The sequence below is a fragment of the Giraffa tippelskirchi genome, chromosome 3, assembly GCF_054371585.1.
Source record: "Giraffa tippelskirchi isolate mGirTip1 chromosome 3, T2T-mGirTip1v1.2.pri, whole genome shotgun sequence".
Taxonomy (NCBI): Eukaryota; Metazoa; Chordata; class Mammalia; order Artiodactyla; family Giraffidae; genus Giraffa; species Giraffa tippelskirchi.
Window position 1 is genome coordinate 173,084,893 of NC_137277.1, and position 19,699 is coordinate 173,104,591.

General features: G+C 41.3%; 1 protein-coding gene across 6 annotated transcripts in view; it reads left to right on the forward strand.

Moving 5' to 3' along the window:
• The first annotated feature begins 4,470 nt into the window (after positions 1 to 4,470).
• DAW1 (dynein assembly factor with WD repeats 1) overlaps positions 4,471 to 19,699 on the forward strand; it is a 38,382-nt gene continuing 23,153 nt past the window's right edge. For 3 of the 6 annotated variants that reach the window (XM_081584797.1, XM_081584802.1, XM_081584798.1), the window contains exons 1-5: positions 4,471 to 4,837; positions 10,452 to 10,524; positions 12,455 to 12,599; positions 14,186 to 14,244; positions 17,073 to 17,195. In XM_081584797.1, coding sequence (XP_081440923.1) covers positions 4,720 to 4,837; positions 10,452 to 10,524; positions 12,455 to 12,599; positions 14,186 to 14,244; positions 17,073 to 17,195 — 518 coding nt within the window. In that variant the 5' untranslated portion in view covers positions 4,471 to 4,719. Of the gene's footprint in view, positions 4,838 to 5,104; positions 5,233 to 10,451; positions 10,525 to 12,454; positions 12,600 to 14,185; positions 14,245 to 17,072; positions 17,196 to 19,699 lie in introns of all 6 variants that reach the window. The other 3 variants (XM_081584801.1, XM_081584803.1, XM_081584800.1) reach the window with 3 other exon arrangements.

The following is a 19,699-nucleotide window of genomic DNA, read 5'->3' on the forward strand; positions in this document are numbered from 1 at the left end:
GACCGAAAGCAGGACATAGTTACATCACTGCCGTTGACTGCAACAAGGTGGGAGGTAGTACTTTGACAAGCAGGGGGAGGGTTATATATGTAAGTAGGAGCCTGAGGCCAAGGATAACCAGGACTGAGAATATTAGACCTCTTCTCCGTCAGTTTGTAAGAAGTGGCTATGTTGTAAGACCCCTCAGGAATTTAGAATACACTCCATTGGAGACTTTTCTGGAGGTCCAATGGTTAAGACTTCGCCTTCCAATCCTGGTGGTGCAGGTTAGAATCCCTGGTCAGGGAGCTAGGATCCCACAGGTCTCAGGGCCAAAAATCCCAAACATGAAATCCAGAAGCAATATTGCAACAAATTCAATAGAAATACTTTAAAAATAGTCCACATTAAAAAATATGTATGTAAATATATATACATATATATATTAAAAGAAAAACTCTGTTGGAGGAAGGAAAAAACAACAGTTCTGAGGGTAATGTGGTTTTAAACATGAAATGACCGAGGAATCAGCGGTTTGTCATGAGTTTACCTGAGAGTGGCCAGATGCAGCTTTCCAAATGGGGGCTTGAGGCAAGAATTGCTTGGAGGTAATAATTCAGAAACTGTGATGTGAAACCCACACTTACCACATACTGTTGAATTGAAATAAACCTGTGCAGAAGGTGATCTAGCCTGATAAGACTTTAGAACAGATTAAGTGGGAAGCTTATCAGGTGGAAAGAATGACAAGAATAAAGTCGCAGAGCATGAATAAGCAAGTTGTGGTAACCTGAAGCTGCATGGAATGAAAGAGAGTGATTCACAGATGAGTAACCAAGGGTTGGAATGTGACAAACGACTTTCTTAAAGGTCGCTGATGAGAAGGCCAGGGTTGGAACTTCTGTCTCCCAGCTAGTGGGTCACTAGACCCACCGTGGTTCACCTTTCCACATGCATTCTCTTATAAAAACACATGAGCAGCACAAAATCATGGAATTGTGGAGTCAAAAGGGAAACTAGACATCTCTTATCTAGCCCTGTTCTCAGCCAATTTAGCACTGCATTCTGCAATAATCTTGGCATCTGGGCAAACTGCCTGAGCTAGAACACTTCCTGTGATGGGAAATTCTCAGCACTTTTTCAGGCATTACTGGATACACTGGCACAAAATTCTTTATTTTAAGCTGAACTCTGCCTCCAGGTATCTGGCTCTCTTAACCCTGCCCTGTCTCTGTACCTAATCAGCTCCTTCCTCTTTCCAATGCATCCTCCAAACTCTTGAGCATCGATGGAAGACCTACTATGCACCAGGCATGGAAGGTAGCATCATGCCCACTCCAGATATCCTTGTTCATGTTCCTGACATTTTCAGGTCCTTTTATATCTTATTGTTCTTTTCTGGACTATCACTAGACTTGACCAGACATAGAACCCTCTCCATACTTCTAAATCCTCACCAGTCATTTCTTTAAAAAGACAAATCTATTTGGATCTACAGAGAAAGTAGTTATTTCTTAAGAAATGTAAGCTAGTTTTAATATTTATACTAATTGCTCAGTCACTCAGTTGTATCCAACTCCTTGCAACCCTATGGACTGTAACCTGCCAGGCTCCTCTGTCCATGGGATTTTCCAGGCAAGAATTCTGGAGCAGGTTGCCATTTCCTCCTTCTGGTCATCTTCCAGACCCAGGGATCATCTCCCACATCTCCTGCATTGGCAAGTGGATACTTTACCACTGAGTTACCTGTTAGAATAATGCAAAATATCATCAGTAGTAAAGCATATGTGTTGTTAAATATCATACAAAAGACTCCAAATTGAATGTAAGTGATTGCCAGAGTAATTTTTGATCTAGATGATCAGTTTCAATAGGAACAATATGGATACATTCTTTCCCCAATTTGAAACACACAATCATAGGATAATAAAGGCTTATTGTTATCATTACCATCCTTGATAGTTACAGAATATTTCTGACTGAGCCAGACTCAGCGAGAACTCAGTTATTCAGAACCTGTGATCATTCCTGTCATTCCAATGAGGAAACTGAAGCCATTGGGGTTATGGACCATGTCTAAGAGCACACAGCTGGTAGATGACAGAACAAGGCTTCCAGTCAAGCAGCCCACGCTAAGGAATTACAACTAGCTGCAAAGCTTTGTTAATTGGCCCTGCTGGTATGGCTGCACTTCTCAGTAGTAGCCCATCTGTGAACGTCAGTTGTGGTCTCACCTAGAGATGTGTCTCTCTCCATAAATGCAATAATTTCAAACCAATTTGAGGTCTGAGTCTTTCTATGAATGAGTCCCCTGAAGAATTTTTTTCAGAATTGGATCCCTTTGTAGTTGGAACATGCCTGGAACTCACAGGTCCTCACCACACACTGATTGAATGATAAACTTAGTGGACCTCAGCCCCAGCAGTTTTCTGGTCTTAGGAAAGATCAGATGCTTTGATAGTCCTTCAATGGGATGGAGGCTGGATGGGAAAAAAATAAAAAGGGATGTGTCATCAGTGTGTCTGTGCCCTGATGCAGTTCCTTGCTTGGGGGTCTGCTGGGGCAGACCGCTATTAACTGGGCTGCACAGCTGACCTCTACTGTCAGGCCCTGATCTTCTGAAGGGATTGTCTTTCTCTCCAGAAGGGAACTGCACTTCTCTTTTTTAACCTACCATTCTCAATGAGGCCTAGTGATGCAGTTTTTCACTGATGCCATGACTCTCCAAGATAAACGCAAATGGGAACCACCAAGCCTTACTGTAGCTGGAACCCTTCCTGCCCCATCTGTCCCTCATCAGGGCTGAATCTGGATCCCCTAGACCGACTCCTGCCTCCCTCCCTTCATCTTCCTCCCCCTCTCCCATCTGTAGGGATTGCCCTGCTCCCCACCTTCCTTCCCAGGGGACTTCTTCTCCAGCCCTCTGTATGATATCCATACATACTCTGGATTGGAAAGCCAGTGGGTGAAAGCTCGTGTGGCCCAGGCTGCAGCTGAGGCCCGTGTCTTGGAGCATCTGAAACCCAAGTGTGCAAACCTCTCTTCCCATGTTGTTTCTGGGCCTTAGTCACATCTTCGGAGCAACCAGTTTACTGTCCCTGACAATCAGGGAAGATGGTTTAGAATACAAAACAGGCCTGATGGCAGGGGAGGGTGTCCAATTTCACTGAGACCTGGCGGAGCCAATGTAACCTACTACACTAGTTGCAGTGGCTTTCAGACTTCACCACTCATCAGCATCACCAGGAAAGCTAATCTAAACACAAACTACTGGGCCTCACCACTAGGACTTCTGATTCTGTAGGTGGTGTCAGGTAGGGCAAAAATGTGCATTTCTACCAGGTTCCCAGGTAATGCTGATGCTGCTGCTAGTCCGGGGACATACTGTGAGAACTGAATTTCTGGGTGGCTTCAATGCGTTGGACTGAAGTGGTTTGCGGGAATAAAATTATTATCACTAACTTTTCAGTTTCTGATAGTTCAAGGCAGCCGTCAGTGGGAAGAAACCCAGAGTTGAATGTTACATTTACATGTATGAATCCATACATGTGGCGATTGCTGATCTAGAGAGTCAATGGTCAGATCAGCACAGAATGCCATGAATTGATGAAAAGTGTTCCACAACTTTTACTTGTTATTTTTCAGTCGTTAAGTCCTGTCTGACTCTTTGCAACCCCAGGGACAACAGCCCTCCAGGTTCTTTTGTCCATGGGGTTCTTCAGGCAAGAATACTGGAGTGTGTTGCCATTTCTTTCTCCAAGGGATCTTCCTGGATCAGGGATGGAATCTGCATCTCCTGCACGGGCAGGCAGATTCTTTACCACCAAGCATCAGGGAAGCCCACAACTTTTAGGGAGGCCTCTAAAAGCCCTGTTAGAGTCTTACTGAGGTCCTCTGCACACTGAGATGAGCACTCATCATCATCACCAGGACAATGTAGGGGTTTTATTTATGTAAATTTCTGTACATCATTCACAACCAATGGCTCTGATCTGGAGGTGACCTTTACGATTGACTGGTTTGATCTCCTTGAAGTCCAAGGGACTTTCAACAGTCTTCTCCAGCACCACAGTTCAAAAGCATCAATTCTTCCGTTCTCAGCTTTCTCTATGGTCCAGCACTCACATCCACGCATGACTACTAGAAAAACCATAGCTTTGGGTACACGGACCTCTGTCGGCAAAGTAATATCTCTGCTTTTTAATACCTTTTCTAGGACTGTGAGTTAGCGCAGTGACACAGAGACCCAAAATGTAGGCGATCACGTTGAGGTCATTTTTCTTTTGTGGGGGCAGGGACATGAGGGGCCAGGAATGGTAACCGCGAGCGGGAGTTTACTCTCACCCTCTGGATTGGAAAGCCAGTGGGTGAAAGCTCGTGTGGCCCAGGCTGCAGCTGAGGCCCGTGGTCCCCGGCCGCGCCTCTCCCCTTGTGAGGTCACCCTGACTGAAGACACCAGGGGAGCTCGTCCCACCCACCCCGTATACCTGCACCGAAAGGTGTAGATTCCGGCGAAGGCGGCGCGGGCGGGAGCGTTCTCTCTGCTCGGCGCCCTGGACCCCCTGTCCCGTCCCGGGGAACCCCCAGGCAGATGCGGGCGGCGGAGGGGGCAGGGTGCGCTCTGCGCCCGCGCATCTCCGGGACCCCCCAGCCAATCCCCGGACGCCTGAGCGGCAGGATGAGCTCCAACAGCCAGAGCTCCGAGCCCCGCGTCCCAGAAACTTGCAGTGGCTCCCGCGCATGCGCGCCGGGGCTGTCCGCTGTTTGGCCGTTTCCATGGCGACCAAGTCTGTTGGCTGGTGGTCACCTAGCGAGAAAATGAAGCTCAAGAGCCTCCTGCTCCGGTATTACCCGCCAGGTACGGGCCGGGCCCCCTCTGCTTTCACGTGGAGGCCTGCACAGGGAGGGTCTGGGGCAGAAGAAAAGTGCTGGGGCCTGAGCGGTGGTGTCCAGAGCGGGTGATCCTTTGGGAAGCCTGGTGCTTCCTAACTTGCGCTCTTCACTGCTTTAGATGCTGTACTCAGTTTCGAAAAACTTAAAAAAAAAAAAACCTTTTTTTTTTTTTTTTTAAAGGAAGTCCTTAAACTTTTAAATGACTGAGTTGTAATGCTTTCTGGTTACTTAGGAACGAAGTGGAAGAGAAGGAGAGGGAGTGATTAGTGATGTTGTGGAATATTGTTTCTGGAAGGGAAGACGCTGACAAGGGTCACATTGTTTTTTTTATTTTAAAGGCACCAGAATGATCAAGTCAAGGTTTGTTGAGTATGGGAAGAAAAACGCATACTTAAAAAGCATATTACCTTAGTGACCGAATTCCAGACTGTACATATCAACCCATCGACACATTTACTGAAGCCCTGCCTGGTGGCTCAGATGGTAAAGAATCTGCCTGCAATGTGGGAGACCTGGATTCGATCGTTGGGTCGGGAAGATTCCCTGGAGAAGGGAATAGCAACCCACTCCAGTATTCTTGCCTGGAGAATTCCATGGCAGGCTATTGTAGGTGGGGTGGCAAGGAGTTGGACAGGACTGAATCACTAAGGTTGCGCTTTACTGTGTACACTTTGTGCTCTTGCAACATAGGGCTTTAAAAAGTTCCAGTGAGCTCAGGAACTATGAAATAAACCCAGAGAATGCTAGAGTGCTCTAGTTTTAGAGCAGGGCATTGCTTCTTGGTCTTTTGGCTAAAATCACGTGTAGAGTAGGACACTCTCGCCTAGTCCTCTTGACCTTTAGAGGATAAGTGAAGTCCACTGGTCATACAGATTGGCAAGGATAGAAATAGGAGCAGAATTCTTGGCTTCTAATTCAGAACTCACATTGAAACCAAAAATATAAAGTAAAAAGTCCTCAAAACTTGCCACAAGGCAGTAGAAGAAAAAGTACATTTGCTCAATGAAAAGTCTGAACAAAAACTGTCTTTAAGATGTCAAATGGGGGGTGATATCGCTTTGGACTGGTTTGATTTAGGATAAATTTGGGAGGGGTGGGACTTGAAGAATTTAGCACTGAATATCTCACTGTTCACAGTAATGCATCCAACTCCTTACTCACAATCTCCATGAAGATGTCTAGTAGGCACAGACCTCATGGGTCATTTTCTCCAGCCCCTCCTAGTCGTGTAGCTGTTTCAGTCTGGGCCCAGTCCATGGATGGCATCACCACGCCATCCACTTTTTCTGGCAGAAACCTCAGCCATCCTTTACTTCTCTCTTGTGATTCACTGACCCTCTCTGCACTCTCGTATCCAGTTCATTAACAAATGCTGTCAGCTCTATTTTCAAAGTATTTTGTGAGTCCATCACATTCTTCTCATTTCCTTGGCACAAGTTTCTTGACCCCACACACCTTCCTGCTTTCACCTTTATCCCTATCTCCATCTCACCCACCATCACTTCTACTTCCTCCATCCCTGGGCTTGTCAACTGGATTCCTGGTTTAACTCCAGTCTCTACAGTCTGTATGTCACTAACAGCCAGCGGAATCTGGACTCAGCATCTCTAATAGTTTTTCATCATGTTCAAAATAAGATCCATACTCTGTAGGATTTAGCTTATACTCACTACATTTCTGCTGCTGCTACTGCTGCTGCTAAGTCGCTTCAGTTGTGTCCGACTCTGTCCGACCCCCTAGATGGCAGCCCACCAGGATCCCCGGTCCCTGGGATTCTCCAGGCAAGAACACTGGAGTGGGTTGCCATTTCCTTCTCCAATGCATGAAAGTGAAAAGTGAAAGTGAAGACGCTCAGTCGTGTCCGACTCTTAGCGACCCCATGGACCACAGCCTACCAGGCTCCTCCATCCATGGGATTCTTTAACTGCTCTTCCAAGACTTCATGGAGGGCATTTCACTCATCAGTCTCTCTTTCTGGACTCAGACGTCTCTAGACTTGGGCCACTTTTCTTCATTTGGTCTTGGTCAGTGTCACCTACTCAGAGACCATCCATTATCACTATTCAAAGAAGCACTTCCCCTCATTGATCTTACTCTCAACCATTTTGCTTTATTGTCTTTGATTATATTTATCAAAGTATATTTATTGCCTGTGCTTTGAATGACTCTCTCTTTCCCATAAAATGTAAGCTCCATGAGAACTGAGACCTCGTCTCTTCTTCAGCTGTAAAAGAGACTCTGGCGTATAGGAGGTCCTCAGTGTTTATTGAGTGAGTTTATTAGTAAATGAAAACTTGTGATTTTAAAATAAATGTTTTAAAACTCAGGAGATCCTCCTTCTGCCTCCCTGCATGAGTGCAACTTTGACATGAAGCTGGTAGCAAGTTTGTAGTAAGGACACTCAGTTTTTTCCCTCTTAAATTTCCAGTTAATATTAATTAAAAGAATAACTGGATATCAGCATGTGAAAATGTGAAACTTGAGGATTTGTTTGGTTTTTATTTGTTAAGGCATCAGTCAAGTGGTGGTAATAACACTTATCCTATACGTGTACTGACTCCCTTTAGCTAGTCTCTCAAGTCTATTTTGGGAGTGAACCTCCTTGACAAGAATGTTGTCCCCAATTTTTCTTCCCCCTTTTGTCTTGAACTCACTCCTATCGTGGTTTCACCCTCACTGATCCCCTGAAACTGTTCAAGATCTTCAGTAACCACCTCCAATAATGCTGAATCCACCGGCCAAGTCCCATCTCAGTCTTTGTCTTTTTTGACCGGGCAGCAGCACTTGATGCATTGGATCACTCTGCCCTCCCGTGACTTCCAGAACACACATTCCATGTTTTCTTCTACCTCATTGCCACTCCTTGGTCTATCTTGTTAACTTGTCCGCTTCTTTCTTATCTTAACGTTGGAGCATCCCTGAGTTCTATCCTTGGGCTTCTCTCCATCTGTCCGTGGTTGTGCCCAGTCGTGTTGGACTCTTTGTGACTGTCCATGGAATTTCCCAGGCAAGAATACTGGAATGGGTGGCATTTCCTCTTCCAGGAAAACCTTCTCAGCCTAGAGACTGAAGCCACATCTCCTGTGTCTCCTGCATTGCAGGTAGATTCTTTATCTGCTGAGCCATCGGGGACTTCTCTAACTCTATCCGTTTGCTGGATGATCTCTCTATTCTCAAGGCTTAAAAATCATCCTGAGTAGTCCTAAGTACCTTCCTGCCTGCCTGGTTCTTCATTCAGATACATACATCCAACATACATACGTCCAACATACATCTCACATGGGGCCTCTGATGGTCTACCTCCTGTCAGTCAGGGGAAGCTCCATTCCTCCACTTACTTCTGTCAAAATCTTAGACTTGTCTTTTTCTCCTCTCTTGCTCACTCCATGTTTGGTCCAGGGACAAACCCTGCCAGTTCACCTTCAAAATATATATAGAGTTCAACAACTTTTCTCCAGAATCACGGCCACCATTCTCTTTATTGCTAGAGGCTCTACACTTGCCCCACTTCTGTGGAGGTGACTCTGTTAAAGCATAAATCTGATTACATCACCGTTCTTCTCCAACCTTTCAGTGGCTTTCGTTTCTTTTGAAGTGAAAGGGCCATGATGCCCAAGACCATACAGGATCCACCCTCTTTGGCCTCTCTGACTTCACTCCCCCTCCAGCAGCACTTCTCTGCTTTGTGTTCCTTGGGTGGGCCAGGCATGCCCCCAGTCAGGGTCTCTGCAGGTGCTGGTCTTTTTGCTTGGAATAATCTTCCCCCGGATATTGTTACTTTTAGCTTCTTTAGCTTTTTTTTTTTTTTATAAAATGTAAGTAAAGTGAATAAAGTGAAGCCCCCTCCTTCCTAGAATTTGCAACTTCTCCTCATGGTGTTTCAGAACCCTCTTCCTTGCTTTGTCTTTTCTTAGCATTATCTCAATTCAACCAAACTAAATTTTACTTATTTATCTTACTTAGTCTCCCCGACTAGAATATCAACTTCATGAGGGCAAGGAGTTTGCTAATTTCACTTACAATGGTATCTGTAGCTCCTAGAGTAGAACCTCTAAATGAGCCTCTAGTAGAGCTGGGTGCATAAATGAGTGCTCACATATTTGTTAAATAAATGAATGGGTTAAATAAATGAACGGGTTAAATGAGATGATATGGGTTAAGCAGAATGTGTAGAATCCACCTTGAAATGTGAGTGGCTCAGACTTTGAATCCAGGATTCTAAAAGCAAGTAAACTCAAGTAAAGCTTTAGACTCATGGCTGTGACTATTGCCTTAATGATTATCTTATAATAAATAAGATCATCTCACTTAGCATGTTAGATACTTAAATTCAAATCTTTGGTAAGCCACATGACATTGCAAATTTCCAAGGTACAACTGAATAGCAGGTGGGTGTTAAATAGCATTATCAAATAGGAAAAGTATGGCTCACCACTGAATCATTTTCATGTATAAAGCAATTATGTTTCACCTCCTAATCTTTTAATTTCAGTCCTCCCACCCTCTTATGAATAGCTTATAGGTCAGGAGCATTCTTTTGTTGGCATCCACTGAATAATTCCTCTCCCTAACCTAGATTCCGGAAGACTAAAGGAACGTAGCAGTAATATGGGTAATCAAACTTGGGGCTTTCCCTTTTTATCTTTCATCCTTCAGAATCTCTTTGCTTTGTGAAGAATAGGTGTTGAATACATGCTTTTCAGTTGACTCAGTTATGACAATCTTTGTCGTTTATTTATTGCATGTGGGCCCCTTGTTCTTTGGCCAGAAGAAGGATCTAAATAAGCATTAATTGAACTGGTTGGTATTTTGTGCACTTTAAAGGTTTCTGTTGATTGAATATGAGCTGGGTAAGCCATACTATTTTACCTTTTGAAGCTTGGCCTTTTGGTACATTATAGAATTGGGGGAGGGGTGAGCGTCTTCTTACCCAAGTGCTTTGGAAATCACACATTACCTATGGTTCACAGCCAAGAGAAGATCAAGAATATTAAGATACTGTGAGAAACAATCTCTGACGAACAACATGTATTCCTGGAAGCATATTAATCTATTTTCTGCTTATACTTTTCATTGCGCATGTCACAGCCTCTTGCTTGTATTGGCGTTCAGTGGGCATACTGCCTTAATGTCTTGTCACAGTGAAGCAGTCAAATCAATGTACATGTTTCAAATTTTGCACTCTATCTTCTAGATTCATTTTTACAGAAAACCAAGTAATTTTTAGTAGTTGGCATACAAATGTTTAACACTTTTCATCTTATTAAAAATAAGATAGTTGTGAATAAGGAAAACAATTTTGCTAATTTGCTTGCTAGGTTTTGGAAATGCATCTATTTAGGAAATTAGATTATGCTGTGTGGGCTCTGAAGTGCTAGTTCTTTACAACCTTTCTCTGAGTTATGAGTGATGATTATATTACTTAATGTTACATTATTTATTTATTCAATTATTGATTGAATATCTGCATATGTTTTACGTTGAAAATTTTCAAAAATGGAAAAAAAAATTGTATCTAAGTAGGTTAACTTTTGGCCTAGGCTGTCATCATAAGTGTTTTGTATTTGTGTATTTTTTAGGAATTATGTTGGAATATGAAAAAAGTGGACAATTAAAGACCAAATCCATAGACTTGCTTGATCTCGATCCCAGGTAAGGTAGCTATGTAGTGCAGCATGTATTTCACATCCAAAACCATTATTGGGAAACCTTGACATAGGATGGTCTGTAGATGAGCTCATAAAACTACAGACAATACATTACTAAAAAAATTGTTCTGGGTGTATTATTTCCTGTTTGTTTCAGTGAATTTTATATTAGTGTCTTACTGAATGGGCTTCTGGGGTGGCTCAGCGGTAAAGAATCTGCCTGCAAGGTAGGAGACACAGGAGATGTGGGTTCGACCCCTGGGTTGGGAAGATCCCCTGGAGGAGGGAATAGCAATCCACCCCAGTATTCTTGTCTGGGAAATCCCATGGGCAGAGGAGCCTGGCGGACTACAGTCCATGGGGTCCCAAAAAGTTGAACATGACTGAAGTGACTGAACACGGCTCTTGCTGAATGAGGAGGGCGTGGGAAAAGGATTATCAGTCTGTCCTTTTCTTCTTCCCAAACCAACGGAGAATATTAAAATATAAAATCTCTTAAAAAAAAAATAAATAAAAAATAAAAAATAAAAAAATAAACCTTTTGGTTTGAAAATCTGTTTTGATTCATAACATTTGTTGAAAATCTTTCCAAGAGGTATTATTATCTTTTGAATTCTTATGCAGGTCTAACTCTGTTGACCCCTGAGTTTTTTCAAAGTCATTGTTAGGGATCATCTCTGATTCATTTCCATTCCAAATATTCACTCTTATTCTGAACGACTGTATTGCTTGAGAGCTGGCACCATATCTTGGACACTCCCTGGGCCTAACTTATGGCAAGTAATCAACGTTAGTTGAATGAAGGGTCTCCTAGTTCAGCACCTCGCACAAACCTGGAGCTCAGGACATGTTTATTTATGAAAAGTAGGATGCTTATTAGACTATGCATTTCTGTGAAGCAGATGCTGAGACAGAAGTAGGCAAGTACAAGTTTGTTGGGAGGTGACCCCTGGGACAGATCAGAGAACGAGGCAGGGTTGGACAGAAGGGGAAATGGCCAGGCTCACAGAGCAGAAGTGGCCAGGCTCTTGCATGGCCCCCTTGCTTAGCCAGGGGCTGAGGGCTGCAAAGAAGAGCAAGCCCTGGGCTCAAATTCTGATGTGAATTCTGAGGGAACTGCAGCTGGATGCCGTCGGCCAACCTCTCCCACAGCAGCCCGATCTGTGAATCCTTTCTCGATTTGGGGACGTGTTTTGCAAAATGACCCTATTCTGGATGTTTTGTGGTAGACAGACATTAATATTTGTCTTGAATTAATATTCTGAACTAGCAAAATTTACTAGAATTGCTGCAGATTATTTGAATGCTGGGGGAAACTTGAATCTGTATTTCTCACACTGGCTCTCTTTCAGGGAGATAATGTTATGGTCTTAAGAAATTAATAATCATGATAGCTCTTTGAATGTCTGTTTTGGTGAGGTACTTTATCTTTCCCCCAAAATACAGCAAATCAAAACTTTCTGAACCTCAATTTCTTCATCCCCAAAATAGTTATGAAAAGCATTAAATTTTAGAGGGTTGTTATAGGATTAAATGGGAGGTCATAGGTAACGTGGAAAGTAAAGTAGGATTGGGCAACTTTAATATATATTTATTTAAAGGAAAAAGAGAAACAGAAAATTAAAAGAGCTCTTGTTCAGAAGCAGCACTTGGCCTTCCTAGATGAGCAAATCAGAACTTTGCGCACCTTCCTCGAGAGAAGTCTCAGGTAATGGAAAGGCACTGAAGAGAACCCAGGCAGCTTTCATCCCTGCCAGGATGCTCTTTATTGATTTCTATGATTTTTTTTCCCTGGAAATCTCTTGGTGAACATGATGATGCTGTTGACATTTTATATATCTTTAACTTCATAAAGCAACGCAATCCTTCATGTAGTGAATGTATATGCAATTTCTGACGTAGAAAAAAAGTAACTTTCTTTTGGTTAATTTCAGTACAGATGTCAGTGCATTAGTAGAAGAGATACAGAAAGCAGAACCTCTCATCACAGCTTCACGATCAGACCAGGTCAAACTTTTAATACAGAGATTACAAAATAAACTCGGACAGCACAGCAACCACAAATTCTATCTTTTTAAGGTAATGCATGTTTAAAGATACCAAGTAGAAGAACTTCAATGAATTACTTAATTCTACTAATCTAAAATAAAATATAAGTCATGTTTTCTTTCAGGTCCTCCACATTTTTGCTAAGACTAAATCTTAAATGTTTGTTGAATGAATGAATAAAATTAAAAAATTGGTTTCTTGACAGGTTCAATAAAGATCTGCACTTAGTAACTTTAACTTTTCTTTATAATGATAAATCTAAAGAATAATCATTAAAGTAGCTCTAAGTTATTGAATAATTAAAATTTTTTTTCCAGTTGGAGTAATATTAAGATGTATTTCATGGTGTATCAACATTTCAAATTTTCTGCTTCCATGTGAACTAAACTATATTTCAGTAAATTATTTATTGATATGGATTGTATGATAATTTTAATTCCATAAAGATATGCTTATTTTCATCTATAATCTTGGTAACTAAATTAAAATAAATGTCATTTATTACTTCAATAACAGCTTTCATTTTTCTTTATTATTTAACAACATTTAATGCTTTATTCTAGAAATGATTTATATTACACTGATTTTATTTTTTTATGAATTATATATACTTGTTATTTATATACTCAGCATATTTTGTCTGATGCGAAGTATTCAACAATCTTCTGTATTCATTCTTTCAACTTACTGAAAGATGGTCATTCTTGTAATAATTCTTTTTCCAGCAGGTGGCACTATTTTACTTCAAATATGAACTCTATAACTTAGATGACCTTGTAATTTCTCTTCCAAAGGGAATATTTTGATAGTGAAGGAGGACACTATTAACAGTTACACTCTGGCAGTATACATAATTAGGGCTGTCCCAGTCTAGCCAGTCATTCTACCTAGAAGCAGATGGTCCAATTTACATATATTCATTCAGTAAATATAAAGCATCCACTATGTGCTGGACAACGTAGGGATGAAAATATAAATTCCATGACATATCCCGACTCTAAAGAAGCTGTAAGATTCAAAAAGTAATGATTCGTTGTTAATCTGTATTTGAAACATCTTTGGTTTATTTCCTATATATACTGTTTATGCATATATACAAACCATGTACAATATGTGAAAGAGAATATAAATTAGTGAAAAGACCCTGGTGCTGGGAAGGATTGAGGGCAGGAGGGGAAGAGGGCAACAGAGGATGAGATGGTTGGATGGCAACATCGACTCAATGGACATTAGTTCAAGCAGACTCTGGGAGCTAGTGAAGTGCAGGGAAGCCTGGTGTGCTATGGTTCATGGGGTTGCAAAGAGTCAGACATGACTGAGCAACTGAACGACAACAGCTATTTGGTATCTCATAGCCATAATCTATCTAAAGGCAAATTGATAGAAAACCTATATTTGATCATGCTTCTGTAATTATTTGCAACCTCCAGATGTGTTATTGGTTTTAATAACAGAAAGTCTTATGTGTTTTCCTCCTTTGTTCAAATACTGGATACTATCCATTTATTATATATAATTAAGATGCATTTGAATGTCTTCATTGGTTGGAAGTTAAAATGAATGGGCTGAATAATTTTGTTCGAGTTTGAAATAAATGATGTTTTCTTTTATTGAAGGTTCTCAGAGCACATATACTGCCGCTGACTAATGTTGCACTTAATAAATCAGGCTCATGGTAAGGTCCTCTCTTTATTAAAAAAAAATTTATTGGACTTTATTTTCTTAGAGCAGCTTTAGGTTCACAGCAAAATTGAGCCGAAGGTGCAGAGATTTCCTATATATGAATAACTTCTGCCTTCTATCCCCATCCCCAACAGCTTCTGTCACTATCACTATTCCCCACAAAGACCTACATCTGTTGCAACTGTTGAACTATACTGACACATCATTATCACTGGAAGTTCATAGTGCACATTAGGGTTCATTCTTGGGTTTGTAAATTCTGTGGGTTGGCAAATGTATAACGACATCTATACAGTGCTATGTTATCACACAGAGCAGTCTCACTGTCCCAAAACCTTCTGTGCACTGCTTATTTATTTGCGTGTATGTTTATTTCTGTTTTTTTATTTCTAATTTTTAACAACCAAGGGATACAAATCTTTTTTAAAATAAGATTTGCCTACCCATAATGTGAGGAGGGCATGGGAACCCACTCCAGTATTCTTGTCTGGAGAATCCCCATGGACAGAGGAGCCTGGAGGGCTAGAGTCCATGGGGTTGCCAAGAGTTGGACACAACTGAGCAACTGAGCGCTAGCACCCATGATGTATGCAACATGATGATTTGATACCTATGCACAGTGGAATGTTTACAACAGTCAAGGTTATTAACATCTTATCTCCACAGGGTTACCATTTTTGGTGGACCTGAAATCTATTCTGTCAGAGTATTTCCAGTGTTCATTACAGAATTATTAACTGTAATCATCATGGGTGTACATTAGATCTCTAGACTTACTCCTCCTACATAACTGCAACTTTGTACCCTTTGACCGGTGTTTCCTCATTTCTCCCACCTCCCTAGCACCTGGTAACTACTATTCTGCTTCTGTGAGTTCAACTTTTTTGTTGCTATTGTTTAGATTCCACATGTAAGTGAGATTATGTGATATTTGTCCTTCTGTGTCTGGCTTATTTCACTTAGCATCATGTCCCTCAAGTTTGTCCATGTAGTAGCAAATGATGCGATCACCTCCTTTCTCAAGGCTGAATAATATTTCATTGGTATCTATCTATCTGTAGATATATACCACATTTTCTTCACCTATTCATCCTCTGACTGATATTCAGGATATTTCCGTATCTCAGTCATAGTGAACAATGCTACAGTGAACATGGGAGTAGAGGCATTTCTACAAGATCCTGATCCCATTTCCTTCAAATATATGCCCAGAAATGGGATTCCTGGGTCATATGGTAGTTCCAGTTTTAATTATTTTGGTAACCACCATACTGTGTTCCATAATGACCATACCAATTTACACTCTCCAAGAAGCTAGGAGGAAAATACCAAGAAGAGAACGAAAAATATACTGCCTTGTTAACTTTCCTGTTTAGTTGGGTTTAGATAGCAGAATTTGTTTCACCTTTTATCATCACAACTTGACATGAAGACTGGCTTTTCAATGTTGTGCATTTTTTCTGTACTTGGGAATTATTTTTTCCTAATGGAATATTTAGGAATAATGAAGATACTATGATTTTAACTCAAGCTATTAGAGAACAATATACTAACAATTCCTGTAGTAGAACAGTAATGTTAAAGGATTGTTAAACAAATATTTATCGAACACCTCTTAGTGTACCAGTCATGTCCCAGGGCTTTGGGGGTGATGGTGGTAAACAGGATGGGTAGAAAGATAAAGGTTTATGAAACAAACAATCCAGGTCTTCAGAGACTAGCTTTCTGCTGATGGGAATGTGACTGATCAGGCTATGCTTTTGGGTGAAGTTGAGGTCCCAGAGTTAGCCAGGGCTGCTGGTCTTGTGGACCATGAGCAGAGTTTGCATTTTCTTCTAGATTACTAGGAAGCCATTTGAGGAAGTTTTAAAAAGTAAATGCAGTTGCTATGAGGAAAATAGATTTGTAAGAACCATGTGTGAGCTATGCCCTAAGAGAAGATGGTTTTGTCTAGGCAAGACATGGAGGAAATGGAGCTAGTGAGAACTGGCCATCCTAGGGATGTATGCTGAGATTGGGCTAACAGGATGAATTTACTGGAAAGACTGTGTGTGGGATGTGAGGGAAAGAGAGGAATCAAAGACGAAGCCAAGATCTTATGGTCTGACTGACTGGAAGAATGATGCTGTTTATTAAGATATATTAGAGTTTCAGAAAATGTTACTGATTATTAACATTATTTAGTTATGTAACTATAGTATAAGAATGATTATTGGAATGATTACACTTTACTTTATTTAGTAACTTCTTTTTGGGTTTGGGCTATAATTGGAAAGTTTCCAAGTCAAAGGGTTTAGATATTGTTCTCAGTTCAACTCTTTGTTCTGCATACACAATTTCCACTGTAAAAAGTGAGATAAACGAGGTTATGAGGGCTTCTCTGATGGCTCAGTTGGTAAAGAATCCGCCTGCAATGCAGGAGACTCCAGTTTAATTCCTGGGTCAGGAAGATCCCCTGGAGAAGGGATAGGCTACCCACTCTAGTATTCTTGGGCTTCCCTTGTGACTCAGCTGGTAAAGAATCTGCCTCCAATGTGGGAGATCTGAGTTTGATCCCTGGGTTTGGAAGATCCCCTGGAGAATGGAAAGGCTACCTACTCCAGTATTCTGGCCTGGATAATTTCATGGACTATATAGTCCACGGGGTCACAAAATGTTGGACACGACTGAGCCACTTTCACTTAACTCTTTGTTCTGCATACACAGTTTTCATTGTAAAAAGCAAGATAAATGAGGTTACAGTTTTGCAGGCAAAATCATAGGTCTTTATTAACACACTGCTGGTCTCACCTTGTGCTGCATTTCCACTGCTTGTGTTAGCTTTATCACAGGAAGCTATGATCGGACATGCAAGCTCTGGGACACTGCCTCTGGAGAGGAGCTTCACACCCTGGAGGGTCACAGGAATGTGGTGTATGCCATAGCGTTCAACAACCCTTATGGGTAAGAAGACATCCACTCATTCAGTGATTCCTTTTTAATCCACTGGTTCTTTTATTCACCTCTCCCTCCATCTAGTGGGGAAGGAAAAGAGGAAGATGAAGAACCAAAAGTTGTTGAATGTCTGATGTATGCTATAGTGTGTGCATGCTAAGTCACTTCAGTCGTGTTCGACTCTATACGACCCCATGGACTGCAGCCAGCCAGGCTCCTCCTTCCATGGGATTCTCCAGCCAAGAATACTGGAGTGGGTTGCCATGCCCTCCTCCAGGGGATCTTCCCAATCCAGGGATCCAACCCGTGTCTCTTATGTCTCTTGCATTGGCAAGTGTGTTCTTTATCACTAGTGCCACCTGGGAAGCCCAAACTCAGCCATAAAAAGAAATGAAATTGGGTCATTTGTAGTGATGTGGATGAACCTAGGGCTTCCCAGGTGGTACTAGTGGTAAAGAACCCACCTGCCTTTGCAGGAGATGGAAAAGACAGGGGTTCGATCACTGGGTCAGGAAAAACCCTGAGGATGAGCATGGCAACCCACTCCAGTGTTCTTAATTGGATAATCCCATGGACAGAGGGGCCTGGCGGGCTATGGTCCATAGGTTCGCAAAGAGTCAGACACGACTGAAGTGAATTAGGATGTTTGCAAGTATGGATGAACCCAGAGTCTGTCCTACAGAGTGAGGTAAATCAGAAAGAGAAAAACAAATATTGTATGTTAAGGCATATATATGAAATCTAGGAAAATGGTATAAATGAACCTATTTGCAGGGCAGGAATAGAGAAAGCAGACATATATGGACACTGTGGGAAGGGGAGGATGGGATAAATTGGGAGAGCAACATTAACATATATATGTGTGTGTGTGTGTGTGTATAAAATAGATAGCTAGTGTATAAAATAGATTGCTAGAGGGCTGTATCGCACAGGGAGCTCAGCTCAGTGCCCTGTGGTGACCTAGAGGGGTGGGATGGGGCCGTGGGAGGGAGGCTCAAGAGGGAGGTGATATATGTATACATATAGCTGAGTCACTTCATTGTACAGCAGAAAACGAATTCAACTTTGTAAAGCAATTATACTCCAACAATAAAGTAAAAAATTAAAAAAACTTTAAAATATCTTCTTCAGTGTTCATAGTAGCTTTGGGATAGGTATTACTGGCCTCATATAATATAGATAACATTCAGGCACCCCTCCCAGGATCTCACAGTAGTAGAGCGGTGAGCAAGAGTTTCCATTGACGCAGGACTGACTCTCTGCCCTTGGAAGTTCTCTGATCAGAGGATGAACTCTGACCGGAAGTTCCTGCTGATGTTTCCAGTACTGGACCACAAGAGAATGGCTGTACATGCATAACACGGTTTGCTTCATGTAGAAGTTAACTTACAGTCTTATCAGGTAGAAAACTGTGTATAGTGACACACTAAATAACAGTACAAAATGCAGTAGAACCGTTTTTAAGCTAACTTCTAGTTAACCCATTCAGTAGATCTTACCATGGTCCTCTATCCTTCTAAATGACATACTACTTATACCTATAGCTGTCTGAGTGCCTGCAGCAACTAGGCTACCCACTAGTACACTTAACTTCTCTTTCCACTGGGGACGTTCTCATCTTACCAAGAGTTAGTTGTATTTGTCCACAAACCTGCTTGTGGGGGGTTGTGCTTTCAATTTGTAATAATCTCATTTAATTAGATATTGCTTAAACTAGTGAAATATGATGTGTGAAATTAAAGCTGTTGTCTCCTATGAAAACACAGATAAGGTAAATATTTGAAAAAATTGTTACTAAATGAAGTTGTAGATGAGACCATTATAAAAATTAGAGAAGACATTGTAGAAAGGACCCTGTTTTCATTTAGTATTAGAGACCACAGAAAGCCACGTGGGGGAACTGAGAACAGAGGAGAGATTCAAGGCATTAGAGTTAGTCTGGATAATTATAAAGTCTGCAGCTGTGCTGAGCACTTATAATTTTCTTTGGGATATGTATTTTGGACCATAGGACCCCTCACATTTTTGTTTTACAAAGGAAAAGTCTGATGGACTTCAGTACATACAACATAACATATGTATGTTTAAAAAATTAATACATGAAATGAAAGTCAAGTGATCACTGTGAGAAAATTTGTAACACGTGCAACAAAGAGTTATTATGGAAAACATGTAAAGGACTCCTTTACAAATCAGTAGAAACAATACATTAGAAAAATAGTCAAAAGATATGAATAGACATACTTAACTACTAGATAAATATGAACTTTAAAATTATTTTTATGTTTTGGTCATCTGAATGGCAAAAATTAAGAGGCTAACAAATTACATGCTATATCATTGAAGAGGAGCTAAAGAGCCTCTTTGAGGGTGAAGGAGAAGAGTGAAAGATCTGGCTTAAAACTAAATAATAAAAAAACTAAGATCATGCCATCTGGCCCCATTACTTCATGGCAAATAGAGGGGACAAGGTGGAAGTAGTAATAGATTTCCTCTTCTTGGACTCTAAAATC